The sequence below is a fragment of the Geotrypetes seraphini genome, chromosome 7, assembly GCF_902459505.1.
Source record: "Geotrypetes seraphini chromosome 7, aGeoSer1.1, whole genome shotgun sequence".
NCBI lineage: Eukaryota > Metazoa > Chordata > Amphibia > Gymnophiona > Dermophiidae > Geotrypetes > Geotrypetes seraphini.
In genome coordinates this window covers 1,318,032-1,335,962 of record NC_047090.1, presented here as the reverse complement: position 1 = coordinate 1,335,962, position 17,931 = coordinate 1,318,032, and the positions used below count along the sequence as shown (strand labels likewise).

At 43.0% G+C, this 17,931-nt stretch overlaps 1 protein-coding gene across 10 annotated transcripts in view; it reads left to right on the top strand.

Annotated features, from left to right (window-relative positions):
- ANO4 (anoctamin 4) overlaps positions 1–17,931 on the top strand; it is a 207,152-nt gene that overhangs the window by 149,812 nt on the left and 39,409 nt on the right. For all 10 annotated transcript variants that reach the window (XM_033953171.1, XM_033953170.1, XM_033953169.1 and 7 more), the window contains 5 exons: positions 2,622–2,704; positions 5,775–5,915; positions 8,406–8,570; positions 11,266–11,302; positions 14,436–14,547. In XM_033953171.1, coding sequence (XP_033809062.1) covers positions 2,622–2,704; positions 5,775–5,915; positions 8,406–8,570; positions 11,266–11,302; positions 14,436–14,547 — 538 coding nt within the window. The remainder of the gene's footprint in view (positions 1–2,621; positions 2,705–5,774; positions 5,916–8,405; positions 8,571–11,265; positions 11,303–14,435; positions 14,548–17,931) is intronic.

Sequence of the window (17,931 nt, the reverse complement as noted above, 5' to 3'; positions counted from 1 at the left end):
GCATACCAAGGACAAGGTGGTGAGGGGTGGTCCACCCCAGGTGCAGGGAGTTGGGGGATGCTGGAGCAGGTATGGGCCTACAGTCCGCCTTCACACGTCTGTCAGCTCCGGAAGCTCCCCCCTCCCCCCCCAATGTCAATTTCTTGTTCCTGGTAAGGGCAGAGTTGATGGCCATGCTCAGGTGGGCCAGGGTACCACAACCACTCCATATACCCTCCCACTGCCAGGAAGAGGAGAAGTTCTCACCCCGTCGGGTACGCTGCCAACATCAGCCCATATATATCTATGGGCAAATCAATCATTTTCTCATGGAAATAGCCTTGAAAACTATCCTTTTTAAAACGGAACATTTTAATTTATACTGAACCGATGCTTTATCAATGTTACTGGCGTTTTCTTTTTAAATGATTCAGCTATACAGCTGGTAACTATAGAGACACACTGGCATACTGCAAATATGTCCGCATTTTGTTCTTCTGGTGTGAGCTAGCGATCGAACAGCTCCACATCAGTGAGAATTACTGGCTGGGACAGCACCCACACATGTTACGTAAAAGCTTCAAACACATTGCCTGCTGTTAAAAGCTGTTGGATATGTTGCATTTCTCAAGGTCAGAAGAGCATATTATCTCTGAAATTAATTAGCCGCCTTCCATAGATCATTAATTTCAACCTTGGCAGTAGTCAGTCTCCTCACAGGGGTTCTCTTATTTCAGATTTGCCTTTTCATTCTCTTTACTGCAGTTTCCTTGAGGATGTTTTAATGCAAATGTTACATGCCTAGATATAGTAATTGTACTCACCATGCACTAAACAATAATTGAAAAGAAAAGCACGCATTAAAAGTAATACTGGTAAGCTTTATTGTTAGAGGATCATTCTTAGGTAGGTAATTTTACTTAAAATATATGAATTTTGCTTTTAGGTCCAGGGGGAGTTGGCATAATGATCCACATTCTTCACTCTCCACTGACAACAAAAGAGGCCAGGCCAGATTTGGGGTTTGAAACCAAAAAGTTTACTTTAAAAAATACCGCTTCATATTCTTAGAAAATAGAGAAACAGAGTAAAATGAAGGATTAGCACATACTAAATTAGCAGTAGCTTCAGGACACCCGACCACATCCCGTGGTAAGCCATTTTAGTAAAAGGGCCTCAATATGCTGTTTTAGGCTGGTGAAAGGGCTTTCATAAAAAATTATCTCATAAGTGCAATGAAGATAGGCAGATACTTGTATACGATTTTAGGGAGTTTGAATGAAGCGGTGGAGTCACAATTTACATGCATGTTTTATTAAATATATACATACTTTATCATATGTCAACTGCCTCAATGCAGGCAGGATTTGGGTTAGTATTTTTGTAAAGACACAAAAGTCTTCGTGTCTTTATAAAATAGGCTGAAAGTAGGCTCCTTCTTCACCTCAAAAACATAGGTGACCCGCTGCAAAATTACCTTCAATATGCTAATTAATTCTGTTCAAGCCATTAGCTTCCTCCATTTTACGCATTCGTTTTGTTTCTTGGATCATCCCTGGATCCCTTTTTGCAATGTATTGACTGCCCTGCCATCCTCGAATGCAGCTCTTCATGTTACTGTAATATCATGCTGGCTGGTTCCAAACAGACACTTATTTTCTAGTTCATCCTCTGATGTAACTCTGGGCAAATTTAGATTTTTTTCATAATACTGTTCCTTTGAAAATATTTGTAGATTAATAGCAGATCTAGTCTATGTCATGTGAGTTTCTGCCTTTGGTTTGACACTTTCCAGGGCCAGAGCATAACTTTATAAATAAATATATATATTTATTCATAATATTCCGATACAGGTTTATTGGGAAAAAAAACCCCCACAGTCTAATAAAAATCTTAGAAAGAAACCCCCCCAAACAAATTGTTATGATAGATTACAGCTGACAAATGGCAGGTCTTTGAGAATTCATGTTCGAGGTTCTTCAGAACTTTGGGTTGATTACCATCAGGTCATGTTGATTTGCTATTATTTGGGACTATTATTAGTGCATATTATTTAATGAATAGACCCCCCATCATAAGGAATGAGTTTCATAGTAATTAATATGCGTTAGCTTGTGTTATCACTAATGTGGATTACTGAGGGTTAGTGTTACCTATTCTTTATGCGTATATTGCTTTGACACATTCACCCTTTACTGGTGTTATGGTAAAGGAATAGCACAAGAGAGGCAGGTGATCTGCAATGCAGGATACAGCAGGCCAGAAAGGCAGACCAGAAGAGCATACAGCAACACACGCTTCTCTCAAATGCTAAAAAGAGTCCGGATGCTGCACAGTCTTATTTGCACTTTTTAGCTCAGAGAAAAGCATGTGCTATTGTTCACTTCTCTGGAACTGTCTCAGATTTACTTTGGCTGTGCCTTCTCTAAGTGTTGCCCTTTTAAAAGGTTGCACACTCCGTTTGCTTTTGTCTCTGACACAGCTGTTGGTGAAATGTGGCCATATCAGGCATTTGATGGAATAAAGCTACCTCATTTGTATGCTCTTCTGGTCTGCCCTTCTGTCCTGATGGTGCTATGAGTATATATTAATATACTAGATTTGTATGCAAAAATAACCTCTCTGTTCTCTCTTTAATGCAGCTACTGTTTTTTTGGAGTTCTGGAAACGAAGACGGGCAGTCATTGCTTATGACTGGGACTTAATAGATTGGGAAGAAGAAGAGGTTTGTACAAATAGTATGTTCTTCTATTCTGGTTATCAAGATACTACATGTAAACCTGGACTGCAATTACATCTAAACATTTTGGACTTCTAGTATTGCCTTATTTTCAGCAATGACCATTGACCCTTTTTTAACTTTCTTTCTTTCTTTTAATAGAACTAGGGAGATAAGGGAATGGGGGGAGGGGAGCTGTGCTGTCCAGGCCACCATCAAGCGGTAAATAAAAATGTCTTGAGCAAGAGAATTTAAGTAAGAAAGCAGGTTTATAATTGACACCTTTTCCAAATGAGTTGGTTTTTTTAGAGCCTATTTTCTAAACTGCAGTACTTTGACAGTTTAATAAGTTTAAGAGAAGAATTACTACACAGAGCATAAACCTCATCAAATCAGTAAGATGTTCTTGTATTCTTGCTCTTGCTAACGTTTTTTGTTGCTGAAGGGCTGTCTGGTAAGGTTTGCCTCTTTGTGGATGACGCCAAAATCTCCACTAGGATAGACACCCCTGATAATGTGGGTAAAAAGAGGAAGGTCCTAGTGAAGCTTGAAGAATAGACTGGAATTTGGCAGCTAAAATATAATGCTAAGAAATACAGGGTCCTGCATTTGGATTGAAAAATCCTGAGGGAAAAACCTGAAACACTTCTGTGTACAAAAGAGGAGCGGGACTTGGGTGTGATAGTGTGTGATGAACTTAAGGTGGCCAAATAGGTAGAAAAGGTGACGGTGAAAGCTAGAAGGATGCTTGGGTGCATAGAGAGAGGAATGGCCAGTAGAAAAAGGAAGCTAATAAGGACCCTGGGTAAGACTCTGGTAAGACCTCATTTAGAAAATTGTGTATAACACCTTCAGAAAGATATAACCAGGATGGAGTTGGTCCAGAAGAAAGCTACCAAAATGGTTGATGGTCTTTGTCATAAAGTGGATGAGGACAGACTTAAAGATCTCAATATGTTACTACTCGAAAGGGTCCAGAGAAAAGCCACTAAGATGGTTAAGGGGCTGGAAGAGCTGCCATACAGCAAAAGATTAGAGAAACTGGGCCTCTTCTCCCTCGAACAGAGGAGATTGAGAAGGGACATGATCGAAACATTCAAGGTACTGAAAGGGATAGACTTAATAGATAAGGACAGGTTGTTCACCCTCTCCAAGGTAGGGAGAACAAGAGGGCACTCTCTAAAGATGAAAGGGGATAGATTCCATATGAACATAAGGAAGTTCTTCTTCACCCAGAGAGTGGTAGAAAACTGGAACGCTCTTCCGGAGTCTGTCAAAGCGGAAAACACCCTCCAGGGATTCAAGACAAAGTTAGATAAGTTCCTGCTGAACAAGAACGTGTGCAGGTAGGGCTAGTCTCAGTTAGGGCGCTGGTCTTTCACCAGAAGGCCACCGCGTGAGCGGACTGCTGGGCATGATAGACCACTGGTCTGACCCAGCAGCGGCAATTCTTATGTTCACCTTGGAGGAAAGGTATGAGAGAGGAGATATGATAGAGACATTTAAATACCTATGTAGCATAAATACACAAGAGGAGATTCTATTTCAGTTGAAAGGAAGCTCTGCAATGAAGGGACATATGATGAAGGTGAAAGAGGATAGACTCAGAATAACCTCAGAAAATGCTTTTTCATGGAAAGGGTGGCGACAAAAAATGTATCTGAATTCAAGAAACCTTAGGATGAGTACATTAGATCTCTAAGGGAGAGGAAGGGATAGTAGATGGCATGGATCAACAGACTAGATAGGCCTGTTTAACATATTCATTGACGACCTGGAGGCGGGAACAAAATGCGAGGTCATCAAATTCGCAGATGACACCAAACTATTCAGCAAGGTTGAAACCACGGTTGACTGCGAGAATCTCCAAAGGGATCTTACGACATTGGAAGAATGGGCGAATAAGTGGCAAATGAGCTTCAATGTAGGGAAATGCAAGGTCATGCATATAGGGAGAAGGAACCCGATGTTCACGTACAAAATGGGGGGATCAATGCTAGGGGTCAGTAATCTGGAAAGAGACTTGGGAGTGATGGTAGACACGACATTGAAGGCGTCGGCACAATGCGCCACAGCCTCGAGGAAAGCAAACCAAATGTTAGGTATCATTAAGAAGGGTATCTCGACCAGAACGAAGGAAGTCATCCTGCCACTGTACCGGGCTATGGTGCGCCCGCATCTGGAATACTGTGTACAGTACTGGTCACCGTACCTCAAAAAGGACATGGCAATGCTTGAGAGAGTCCAGAGAAGAGCAACTAAACTGATTAAGGGTATGGAAAACCTTACATACACTGACAGACTGAAGAAGCTGGGGCTGTTCTCCCTGGAGAAGCGGAGACTCAGAGGAGATATGATAGAGACCTTCAAGATCCTGAGGGGCATCGAAAAGGTTGACAAAGACAGATTTTTCAATTTGAAAGAAACCACAAGAACAAGGGGTCACTCGATGAAATTGAAGGGGGACAGGTTTAAAACAAACGCAAGGAAGTACTTTTTCACACAGAGGGTGGTGGACACATGGAACACCCTTCCGGAGGCCGTGATAAGAAATAGCACAGTACAGGGTTTCAAGGATGACCTGGATAGGTTCCTGGAAGACAAAGGGATTGAGGGGTACAGATAAGAGCAGTGGAAGGTTTAGAGATAAGTGTAGAGGTAGGCAATAAAATTAGTCAGGGACCGCTGACCAGGCAATATGCCTGATGGGCCGCCGCGTGAGCGGACCGCTGGGCTGGATGGACCTCTGGTCTGCCCCGGCGGAGGCGACTACTTATGTACTTATGTACTTATATTGTTTTTATTCACCTTCATTTTTGTATGCTAGGAAAATTCTTTAAGTTCTTGATATTTCTTACTAGTTTTTTTTTTCACTGGTCATTTCCGTTCACAAATAAGAAATATATATGTAATGCAGCAATAAATTATTAAAGTTTGCAATTATAATCCTGAAAAGATTTTAGGTTTTTTTCTGGCCTTATCTCCAGAAAACTGATCAGGGTCCAGAATCCTGACATTCTCACAGTAAAGAAAACAACAAAGCACACTTCATCTGTAAAATTATTTGTTGTTTTAGGAAGAAGTACGACCTCAGTTTGAAGCAAAATATTCCAAGAAGGAGCGGATGAACCCAATATCCGGAAAGCCAGAGCCTTATCAAGCATTTGCAGACAAATGTAGCCGACTTGTTGTATCTGCTTCTGGAATATTTTTTATGGTTTGATAACTTTTCATTGTTATGTTTCTATTCATTATTTTAACTATTTGACATTTACTTAAAGTATAGTACAATAAGAATATCGCTTACCTGCAAAGGTTTAGGGTCTGTAAATGTAAACCCTGGGTCGTCAATGCAGAGAATGTGCCCAGTATCTTCCCTGCATTCAGCACACAGGGCACACATCTACCTAGAAAATAATGTGGGTACAATTGTGCCATATGCTGGGACATGTATCATGGGCCCTGGTGCTGCCCCAAATTGTAAAATAAAAAGAGAAAACTGCTACTATCACAGGAACAGGTCTGTCACCAAGTCCCATCTGATCTCCCCTAACACCACAATCGCCCTCCTGTCATCAACCTCCGTTTAATCCAAAGCTGCCAAGGGGACCTGATCGCTCCTCCACCCACCTCCACCCAGCTCTGTTCAGCTATGCCCCCAGCTTAGGGTTGCCAGATTTTGAATTCGTAAAATCTGGACCCCTAGTCCCACCCCCAGGCCCGCCCATCACCGCCCCATTTTGCCCCAGTCCTGTCCCTAATCACCCCTTGCCTGCCCCTAATCACCTCCTGCCCCCGCCACCGCTGCTTGCGCTGGTCAGGCAGGAGGGCATCTGTGCATGGGGGAAGCTTTTCAAAACCCAGATAAAGTGCCGGGTTTTGAAAAGCCGTCTGGACCCCCGGAAATGTCCTCAAAAGGAGGACATATCCGGGGAAATCCGGACACCTGGTAACCCTACCCCAGCTCCTCCCAGCCAAGTCCCCATACCTTTTCATTCCACCTTTTGGTTCAACCCCCTAACAGACCTCAGATGCCACTTCTCCCTATGGCAGGGGTGTCAAAGTCCCTCCTCGAGGGCCACAATCCAGTCGGGTTTTCAGGATTTCCCCAATGAATATGCATGAGATCTATTTGCTTGCACTGCTTTCATTGTAAGCTAATAGATCTCATTCATATTCATTGGGGAAATCCTGAAAACCCGACTGGATTGCGGTCCTTGAGGAGGGACTTTGACACCCCTGCCCTAGGGTTTCAGTAGATGGCTTAATAAAATGCCATCTCCTGCTGCGGTGGGACCAGTCTCATGATAATAGTTGTGAGATTTTTTCAACTCTTATCGCAAGACTGGTCCCACCGCAGCGGGAGATGATCTATTACTAATTCAATTCCTGCTGCCAGTAGAGGAAGAAGCTGCCCAGTGGAAGATCTCTGTACCGCAGCAGGAGAGTGGGAGATGACCCACGAAAACAAGGAGCCTCCCACTGAATTCTGGAAACTTGGCAGGTGTGTTAATTCCCTTACCACAATATTCACCCTCAACACACGTATCGATCTCCAGATCTTTGCTTGCCCCCAACACCCGAACCTCTGATCCTCCATCATAGACCCCTTCCCCCCCCCCACACACACACACATCTGATTCTCCCAATTAGAATCCCAAATATCTAATCCCTTTTACAGAACATTAACAAACCCAAAATCTCCTCCCACATCTCCAACCTGAGAACCTGACTTTCATCCAACCCACTGGGGGTTGGCTATTTTAGTGGCACGGGATGGGAGCAGCCCCCATCCACTCCCACTCCATCTGGCAAGGGGTGTCAAAATACTTCCCAGCAGTAGTCTCGTGGTACTTCTATATATGAGCACAATAAATATTGCTTTCTCTCACTAGTGATAAGCACCGAGAATGTAGCAAAGGATTATGCTTTGATCATAAAATGACCATTCATAAATCAGGCCTCTCAGATGGACTTTCCAGGCATATCAATACCCAAAGAACTAGCACTCCATGTGTGAGGATTAATTCCAAAATGATTAAGATTTTCAAATTGTAGAGGTGGATCGGTGATGGTTTATCTGATGTATGAGTTGTGAACTACTTCACTGAATGGCATTGGGTTATGATTTTTTTTTTTTTTTCCATTCAACACTCTACTGGTTTAGACAATGTTGACCACAGAGGCCCAGATTCTGTAAAGATGCCTAAAATTTGAAGCCTAGATTGGCGAGCCTAGCTGATCTAGGTGCCTAACTTAATTATTTAAAAAGTTTAATCAAGGCTGAGAGTGAGCAATTAGCTCCTCATAATTGGCTTAAATTAAAATTGATTGCATGGTGGTAGGCGCCTACCTGAAAGTAGGTGTAATTAGGGGTAGATCGTGGGTGTGTTTGGCATGGTAGGTGCCTGTTTTGGACGTAGGCGCCTAACTTAGGCACTGGTATTTAGGATAAGAAAACCCTGGCATAACTAGGGAGTGCCTAAGGTAAGAACACCTACCGGCACCTAAACAGCACCGAACTTAAGATTGATAAGATATAAGTGCTGCATTCATCAGCGCCTATGTTTTAAGCATTGTTTATAGAAACAGGGCTAGGCGGCCCATACAGAAGCAATTCTGAGCCATCGACTTACTTTCCCACATCCGAGCATTCAAGAAACGTTGCTCCTAACCAGCTCGACTTTTTTTTTTTTTAATCTTTCAGATCTGTGTGGTGATTGCTGCTGTTTTTGGCATTGTTATTTACCGGGTCGTGACTGTCAGCACTTTTGCTGCCTTTAAGTGGGCTTTAATCAGGAATAACTCTCAGGTTGCAACTACCGGGACTGCTGTGTGCATCAACTTTTGCATCATCATGTTGCTCAACGTGGTAAGTTCGGCTGACGTAATGCAATAGAGCTTGTGTCAGTCAGGTTTCTGCTCTGTTTTGACATTGCCACTCAGTCATTGAATAAGAACATAAGAATAGCCTTACTGGGTCAGACCAATGGTCCATCAAGCCCTGTAGCCCATTCTCACGGTGGCCAATCCAGGTCACTAGTGTCTGGCCAAAACCCAAACAGTAGCAACATTCCATTCAGAATCCTAAAGAACAGCAAGATTCTGGAATCCCAAAGAGCAACATAAGATTCCGGAACCCCAAACAGTAGCAACATTCCATTCAGAATCCTAAAGAATAGTAAGATTCTGGAATCTCAAAGAGCAACATAAGATTCCGGAACCCCAAACAGTAGCAACATTCCATTCAGAATCCTAAAGAACAGCAAGATTCTGGAATCCCAAAGAGCAACATAAGATTCTGGAACCCCAAACAGTAGCAACATTCCATTCACAATCCTAAAGAATAGCAAGATTCTGGAATCCCAAAGAGCAACATAAGATTCCGGAACCCCAAACAGTAGCAACATTCCATTCAGAATCCTAAAGAACTGCAAGATTCTGGAATCCCAAAGAGCAACATAAGATTCCGGAACCCCAAACAGTAGCAACATTCCATTCAGAATCCTAAAGAATAGCAAGATTCTGGAATCCCAAAGAGCAACATAAGATTCTGGAACCCCAAACATTCCATGCTACTGATCCAGGGCAAGCAGTGGCTTCCCCCATGTCTTTCTCAATAGCAGACTATGGACTCCATTTTCTTTTAACCCTTTATTTGGCATTGTTGCTCAGAAGCAACATGTGCTTTCTATGGCTCTTATGGGAGATCTGAATCTCCAAATGCCTACACTACCATAATCACACAAGCATATCGTCTGTAAGCATGTAATATTGTGTTTCTGTTTCTACTTCTATTTCAATTTAGACTTATGTACATCTTCTCTACTGTCATGAGATACAAAGCAGTTTACATGTGAAAGCTGTAAAACATTTTAGCATCAGTCTTCGGTTAAAGCTGTAAAAGTGCTTTAAAATTGCATAATTCAATACACACAAAAATATCACTCTCACTGTGAAAAGCAGTGCTGACAAAAAAATAGCACGTCTTCCACGAATCATAAAGGTGCCCTTTTACTAAACTGCGCTAAGCGCTAATGCATGCTTACTGAACCTTTAAAAGGGCGTACTGTGGGGCACACGCTGGTTTTTCATACGCATGCGCTACCCGTGTGTTAAAAAATAAAATGTATTTATTAGCACTGGGGGGCGGTATGTTTAATGTAGGGGTGGAGAGTTATTTGGTTAATGCGTGGGCATTGCCGCATGCTGATTAATGCAGGCTTAGTGTGTGAGCCTTTGTGCCTATAAAACAGGAGTAAATAGGTATCGGTAAGTACTTACGTGTTAATGGCCGTGGAATGGCCAATGGTTAATGGGAAAATTAGCACATGGCCATTATTGCAGAAATGTAAAAATCAGCCAATTATCAGCAGCACTAAAAGTGGCCAATAGCGCATGGGAAAAACTGCATTGGAGCTAACGCAGGCCCTAAAATATGTTTCATAGCAACTCCCCCCCCCCCCCCCCATAAATCATAAGTATGTAATTTTGTAAACTATTTTGTAAACTAATTTTGTAAAGCTAGTCTTACACATTGAAAAAGAGTCTTTATCTTGCATGTCTGAATATACAAGTCTAAGGGGACACTTTACCAAACAACTTATATTTCATTGGTAGGGGCAGATTTGGGGTGTGGGTGAAACAAACCCACAAATGCAAGAACTTCCGGTATATATTGATCCTATGAGACCTAACGCACGCTGAAATCAAAACTTGTCTTCAGAGTTTGTGTGTTTGTGGGTTTGTTTCACCCACAAGACTCATAAGACCCGGTTGAGGCCAAAACATGTACATGTCGAGTCACTGAGATTTGAACTGTTCAGTTATTTGATGAACCACACCCCAAATCCACCTCAAATCTGCCCCTAACCATGCCTGCTTTCTGGAAGGATCCTCAGAGTATATATTTACCTCGAAGTGGTAACTGAATGGTGCTTTCAATTAATGGTGCTAATTAAGCTAATTAAGAATATTAAGTTAGGCGCAGCGATCTAGGCGCTAACGTCAGCCACCATTTATACAATCTGGGCCACAGAACACTCAGATAACTATGCAGACAAGTTATGACATGGAATATCTCTAGCACCCTGATAACTTTCAGGATACTTTATTAGGGTTACCAGTCAGTAAAATACGGACCCCTAGACCCGCCCCAGCCCCACCCCACCCCCGCTGCCTGTTCATCGGGCAGGAAAGCATCCGCGCATGTGTGGATGCGATGCGATGACATCGCACACAGGAGGACATGTCCGGGGAAATCCGGACGTCTTATACCTGCAGATTCAGTGCCATGTCCTGCAACTGAACATCTGCATAAAAGTTTAAATGATGTGGTTGGAGTTTTAAAGCAATGCTGACCACTGAGTTTAAATATCGGGGGGGGGGGGGGGGATTTATATTTAATCAGGAAAGTAACAGCAGAATGTGAATGCTAGTATGAGTTCCTTTCTGCATGCAGTTTTTAAGAAACACCTGGTCAGATTGACACTTCTTTTACTTACTTCACATAATATTATACTTGAAAATATTTCCTGCTGCTAAAAAAACCCTTTTATTTCTTGCAGTTATATGAAAAAGTGGCTCTCCTTCTAACAAATTTAGGTAAGTGAAAGTGTAAAAGTGTTTCTTTTTCAAATGGGATTCTACCTCCAAAACTAAGAAGTCCTTTTGCAAAGATGCAGTAAGCGCTAATATGTGCTTACTACAGCCAAAAAAGGGCTTGCTGCTGGGTGCACTCAGGTATCCCGCTGTAATTTTTGCACGAGCGCGCACTTGTAAAAAGGCCCCTAATTAGCAACGTAATAATAGCAAATTTATGTTAGAAAAATGTTTGTAAAAATTGAAATTGCTTGCAAACCTTAGGGCCTCTTTTACAAAGCAGTATGGCGACTCTCCTGCGAGCAAATGCGCCAAAGCCCAATAAGCTTTGGCACATTTGCCACGGGGGACTGGCTACTTCAGCTTTATAAAAGGGTCCCTTGGGAACACCTCAGAAAGGTGCGTATATTTTGTGCTTTCTAATAAAGTCTACAGTTTCACGCAAATTTGATTGCTAAATTTTAAGATTACAGTGTAACTTTTGAAGGTTTTCTTAATTTGCAATCCGCATACGCTTATCAGGCAAAAGTCCTAGAACTGTGGTGAGAGTATTCAAAATAAAAATTATAGGGGAGAAATGGCTGAGGAAGAAGCAGCAGAAGGCATGGAGTGGAGGCCTGGTCTGGTAGTCAGAGCAGTAGACTGAGAACCAGAGAAGACATATTCAAACCCCAATGCTGTACAGTACTCCCCCAATAGAAAAAGTAGACAGGGACAGATTTTTCAAATTAAGGGGCACCACAAGCACAAGGGGGCATTGGGGGAAATTGAAAGGGGACAGGTTTAGAACAAACGCTAGGAAGTACTTTTTCACTCAGAGGGTGGTAGATACATGGAACGCGCTTCCAGAGGATGTTGTAGACAAGAAAACACTAAATGGTTTCAAAGAAGGTTTGGATAGATTCCTAGAAGAAAAAGGGATTGGGGGGTACAGATAGGTATAGACCATTGCTCAGGCAATGGGCCTGATGGGCCGCCGCGGGAGCGGACCGCTGAGCAGGATGGACCTATGGTCTGCCTCAGCGGAGGCAACTTCTTATGTTCTTATGTTCTTAATATTCACTGGGGTTCCGGTCCAGGAACCCCTGCGAATCTTGAAAAACCGCAAATACGTTTTTTCATGGGGGGAGCCTGAAGAGGGAAGAGGGCAGCGGGAGAGCAGCCGAAGCGCCGCGAGTGCAGGAAATCACTCGCGGTATGCTCCGACCGCCTCTTCCTGCACTAAGTCGGGCCTTATCCAATCAGGAGCTCCGTGTCAAAGCATCTCCTGATTGGATAAGGCCCGACTTAGTGCAGGAAGAGGCGGTCGGAGCATACCGCGAGTGATTTCCTGCACTCGTGGCGTTAAGGCTGCTCTCTCCTGCCTCTCCCGCTGCCCTCTCCTTGTCGGCGGTTCGCAGTCGGAAAATACCACGAATAACTGGGACCGCGAACCACCGACGCGAACAACCGGGGGAACACTGTATCTTGTTGTCTGCAGGAAGTCACTTAACCCTCTATTGTCTCAGGTGCAAACTTACGCTGGGTTTTACTAAGCAGCGTAAGAGTATTTTACCATGGGCCTGTGAGGTGAATGCTTCAACGCTCTTAAGAATTCAATGAGTGTTGGAGCATTTACCTCACCGGCCTGCAGTAAAATGTTCTTATGCTGCCTAGTAAAAGGAGCCCTTCAGTACCTTGCAGCAGTATACACTGTACAGTGCTCCCCTGCGAATTCGTGGTCCCGGCCATTCGTGGTATTTTCTGACCGCGAATTACTGGGCAGGAGACGGCAGCCGGAGAGGCAGGAGAACTGACGGCAGCCATTCACAGAGCGGAGCGGGACCAGGCAGGAATGCAAAAAGCTAGCGCCTGCTTCGTGCTCTGCTCTGACGCTGCCGCAAGAGTTTGGGAGTCAGCAGAGGGAAGGGCAGGAGCGCTGAAAGCCCCTGCCATACAGTGCTGGATGGCAGGATTTTTTTTTAAAGGTACAGTGCTACAGGGGGGTATTCACTCCATACTTTCCTGAAAGTATGAGGAAGCTAAAATGAGTGCTCGCTGCTGGAACCCTTGATAAAGCCATTGCTGGCGAAACGGGTCCCGTCGGGCAGTATTGCTTGGAGCAAGAATATTAGAATGAATGAAGAAATTTCAATAAAGAAATAAGAAGAAAGATACAAGTTGGTCTGTTCTTCTTTTGTGCATTTTTTTGGTTTGAAGTCATTCTATTCACCTCACCTTTCTATCTTCAAGAATCTGCATTCCAGTGTTCCTGCCTTATTAGTCTGGCTACAACAGTGGTCTCAAACTCGCGGACCAAGGGACCTATGCGGCCCGCCTGCTACTATTTTGAGGTCCTCGGTATGTAACCATTGTTCCGGAACGTTGCCCACCTCACTGTTGTAACCTCACACAAGCCGCTTTCCTGCGTCTGTACGCGATTGTGAGGTGAAGTGGAGAGGACAATCGTGTACAGGCGCAAGAAAGCGGCTTGTGTGAGGTTACAGCAGTGAGGCGGGCAACGTTCCAGAACATAAGGTAACCATTGGAGGCAGTGCAGCTTGTGCGTGTGTACACAATCTCGTGAACTCTCGCGAAATTCGGCACTTCTCCTGGCGGTGACTGCTTGATGTAAGATGGCGGTTGTGTCCGGTGCTGGAGGAGGTAAGAGCTGAAGGCGGTTGCGGACGCGACCCCCGGACACTTAAGGCACAAGTTTTCCAGGCACAAGTCGGATATTGATTCTCTCCTCTACAAAAAAGCCTAGAGGACTACACCAAAATCTTGTCTCTTGCAGTTGATACTTTAGAATCTAAATCACAATTTTGCATGAGGTAAAACTCTTTATAGCTTATAAATCTTTCCTTAATTGCTTCTGATAATTTCAGTTATACACAGCTGAAAGCAGAAAGTGAAAAACTCTCTAAACTTCACTTTCTGCATGTTGCACTGCTTTGAGCTGTGTATAGCTGAACTTATCAGAAGCAATTAAGGAAAGATTTATAAACTATAACAAGGTTTACCTCATGCAAAGTTGTCATTTCTTTAATAAGACATTGGCTATTTTTTCTGCAACCCTCCAAGTACCTCCAAATCCATCGTGTGGCTCTGCAAAGGGTTTGAGTTTGAGACCGCTCTCCTTTTCTTTTCTCCACAGAGCAGCCTCGTACAGAGTCTGAGTGGGAGAACAGCTTCACTTTGAAAATGTTTCTTTTTCAGTTTGTCAATCTGAACAGTTCTACCTTTTACATTGCATTCTTCCTGGGCAGGTAAGAACGCATCTGTTCCTCTTAACCTCCTATACCGCATAACCATAGAGTTCAATGCGGTTTACAAAAGATTAATTAATTATACAAAATAGAGGAATCGGGAAGATCTAATTGATTATGAATTTTGAAAAGAGCTAAGTTTTTAGTTGACTTCTGAAATGTAAGTAAGAGTATGAAAGTGAAAATGAAAAAAAATGATGCTATATTATTTGGCATGTCAATGAGGCCAAAGAGTCAGATATCTTTGAATAACAAGCAGGGGTTGTCATACAACAAATTACATGTAATTGGAAGAACTGTAATAGAATGAATTATAATTTTTGGTGGAATTCGTTATGCCATATATATAAAATGGAAAGAGCAATAGCTACACAGCAGGGGTATTTAAGGAAGTTTCAAGATGTGTGGGAGCCATTAACAAAATATTGTAATGAATAGATACCATTTTTCCCTCAAATTTATAAATTCAATATTTGGGGAGGGGGTAATTTTTTAAGCTATCAGCTAATATATAGGAATGATAGGGAAAAAAAGGAAATTTTATAATATGGTATTTATATTTTATATTTGTTATGAAAGGGTGGGAAGGGAGAGAGATAATGTTATATGACTGGAATTATTGCCGATTATTAAGTGTTATATATGATGTTAAAATGTTTCAACTTATTGTAAGTTTTAAAATGAATAAAGATTTTTATCCAAAAAAAAAAAAGAAAGTGAAAATGAAAGTGACGGAAGACCTTGTCAAGAGAGGCCGCTTGGAAAGAGAGTGTACGATCATGACATTTCGTGACATAGCATGCCTTTGGCTGAAGTATGGGCAAGATTAAACAGTACTTAAAAATGGATTGATTTGATATGATTTACTTAATCATCCACCCCTCTCAAATCATATTTTCTGCTTACACACCATCCCCCCTTTTACTAAGCTGCGGTAGAGGTTTCTACCGCGGCCCAGAGCACTAAATGTTCCAACGCTGCTCCGACACTCATAGAAATTCTATCAGCATCTGGGCCACAGTAGAAACCTCTTCTGTGGCTTAGCAAAAGAAGGGGAATAGAAGGTGGCTCTTTTCAGGAACTTGCCTAGCTGTTAAGCCCACCGGTAGGGTATTATTTTTGTTGTCCCTGTCGACCAGAAAGATCAAAAAACCTGAATGTATATTTTTATCTCCAATGAATACTGTGTTTTTGGACTTTGCATTGTCTTTTCCCGTGGGCAGAGGAACACGGAAAAAATAAAGATATGATATGAAAATTCAATTCTGCTCATATATATTATTCCCCAGACCTACCATATATACTCGAATATAAACTGAGGTAACCTTTTTCCACCCCAAAAAGGGTGAAAAAGGTTCACTCAGATATAACCCGGGGTGTGTGTGTGTTATATTCAATTGCCTTCCACTCCCTACAGTAAACAGCTACAACAACTAAAGATTTTGCATGGCTGAGATATCAAACATCTGCTTTAGAAGACCCGCCTCTTGTTCTGCAGTCGGCTCTCTTCATTCCCCAGATGGATCAAAGGGTTATCACTTAAGTCCAAGAAAGGACCCCCCTCCCCCCAGTGCAAGCACTAGAAAAAGAGACTGAAGTGAAACCTTCACAATCTTCTCGTAAAGGATCAGCCCTTGCTTCACCTGAGCCAATCCAAGGATGCAGGAGGAGCTCTTTATTTATTCTCATATAAATCCTTTTTTGGGAATTAGCCGATATGGACTCCTGATGAAGGCATAAAAGCCGAAACACAGCTTGTGTTGAGTCTTATATACAAATTATATTAATAAAGAGCTTTCAAGTATTGATTATTTCATCACTCTCCATAGATACGGTGTGGAGGAACTAATTTTAATTAGAGGACCCAACATGAGCTGTGTTTCAGCAATGTACCTGCATTGGGGGGGGGGGGGAGTCAGCTATATAAATGGTCTAGCACATATGACATTGTTAAACTTACCCCCTCCTTTACTAACGGTTACCGCCACTGCCAGCGCTAAAACCCACGCTACGCGTTAGTAAAGGAAAGGGCTAATCAAGTAATATGGTCCAATATATACAAATCGATGCAGCAGACTTGTTCAATTAAATCACAGCCTAAAAATGATTCGGCAGATTCATTCAGTTCAATCCCTGCTTAACTGGTGAACTGAATGAAACAGCTGCATCAATTGGACCACACCAATTGACTAAGGGCCTCTTTTATGAGGCTGATTAGCACATGCCGCAGAGTAGAGAATGGCACGGTGACAGAATTCATCACCGTTCCCGTCCCCGTGGATAACAGCGGTAAACCATCTTCATGTCATTCTTTAAGGAGAGAGGGAAGAATCAGAGTATGAATGGGCCCAGCCACAGACCCGCAAGCTTTGCTTTGAAGAATGCTGGTGTAGAAGGACCGAGGTTGAAATAGACACTAGAAAATGACATGGGATTATTTCCCGCGGTTATCCGCGGGGACGGGAACGGTGATGAATTTTGTCACCGTGTCATTCTCTACCGCAGAGGTTTCTAAATTAATTTTCAATGGTGTAGGACTGGTGTATGTGATTGTGCCTTAATTCTAGGGGTGTTTAACACTTTTACACCGGTGTTCTGTAAAGAAAAATTTGAGAATCCTTTTCGTTATAGAATAAGTTACAAGAATGCATATTACAGGTACCCATTTATAGAATACAAAGCCCGAGAGCTAGTCTCAACGGGTGACATTAACGCAGAGCTAGGAGGCCCGCGGGGTCGCCCGTCGGTTAGGCGAGAGGTGAGGATAAGTTAGGAAGGGCCTGTGGTGGTATCCCGAGGTCCTGGCTGCTGGGCTCATCAAGGGATGAGCAGTGGGCCGGCTGGGAGCCGTGCCTGGTGGGTCGGATGACCCGGGACAATGGGGCATGTGGGGACATGCCACTCCTCGGACCCTTGCTTAGACGGCGGGGTCTGGGGCCTTTGACATCTGTGATGGTAGATCGGGATCAGGGGCACAATGGTGATACCATTGTGTTGTTATAATTTGATAATATGTTATTTAATGCTGTTTATTTAATGCTATTTAAATGCTATTTATTTATTTATTTAATGTTATTTAATGCTATTTAAAGATGTTTATTTAAGATATGTTAATATGTTATTTGAATATGTTTATTTTTCAATAAACAGGGCTGCGGCCAAGTTTTCACCACACAGGTTTCAGAGTCTCCTTGGTTTGGTTAGGGGTATGAGGGGTGGGGTGGAAGTACTTGCTTTGGGGAAGCGGGCCGCTCCAGGTTCTGCTGTTATACAAAGCCCGAGAGCTAGTTTCGACGGGCGACATTAACGTGGAGCTGGGAAGCCTGCGGGGTCGCCCGTCGGTTAGGCGAGAGTGGGGGGATTAGTTAGGAAGGGTAGTGTGTT